Genomic DNA, 715 nt, shown 5'->3' on the forward strand with positions numbered 1-715 from the left:
CTCCCGCTCTCAGAAATGCTTGGCCACTCGAGGACTCAGGTTCCCCGATGCCCAAGAAACTCCAAGAGATCGTAGCCTTTGTGAAGTGCGAGAAAAAGGCGCGGCTGAAGGCCTGTATGAAAATCGACCTCCTGAAGCACCTGGCCGAGTTCGACCTTTCCGACTTCAGTGAGGCTGGAGAGGCGAGCGAGGTCGAGAAAGCTGAGAAACTTCTGCATCTCCTGTGGGGCTTTGAAAACAGGGACGATTTCCAGCTGTACTGAGGATGGGAGTGAAGCAAGAGAGGAAAAAGAAGGGGGATAGAAGGAGGTGGAGTGGAAGAGAAATGATGTGATAGAAAAAGAAGATTAAAAAGGGGAGGAAGGAAATGAAAGAATAAATGAGTAGCTAGTTGAAAGTAGAAGAAATATTCTTTCCTTCCTTCTCTACCATTATGTAATTATTCCGAATTAAATAAAATAATCTGAAGGTAATAAATTGTTAAAAAATCATTTCGTTTGATTCATTTATTCGTTAATGAAAACAGGTGATAACACTTGATAACAGTTGATCTTTCAAAATTCTGAAACAATGAATGATTATCACCGAAAGTTATACGAATATAAAACAGTTATAATAAAGCATACAATATGCAATCGTGTAATGTACTTTCCCTTCACCGAAATCAATCCAGACTTATCAAACAATTCATCGTTAATCATCGTTAGGGTCAAAA

The 715-nt window shown here is 39.9% G+C and overlaps 1 protein-coding gene across 1 annotated transcript in view; it reads left to right on the top strand.

The window, feature by feature from the left end:
- Nucleotides 1-491, top strand: part of LOC119582176 — a 3769-nt gene extending 3278 nt beyond the window's left edge. The window contains exon 7 of the mRNA XM_037930412.1: nucleotides 14-491. Coding sequence (XP_037786340.1) covers nucleotides 14-263 — 250 coding nt within the window. The 3' untranslated portion in view covers nucleotides 264-491. The remainder of the gene's footprint in view (nucleotides 1-13) is intronic.
- Nucleotides 492-715: the final 224 nt, after the last annotated feature.

The sequence above is a fragment of the Penaeus monodon genome, chromosome 15 (assembly GCF_015228065.2).
Source record: "Penaeus monodon isolate SGIC_2016 chromosome 15, NSTDA_Pmon_1, whole genome shotgun sequence".
NCBI lineage: Eukaryota > Metazoa > Arthropoda > Malacostraca > Decapoda > Penaeidae > Penaeus > Penaeus monodon.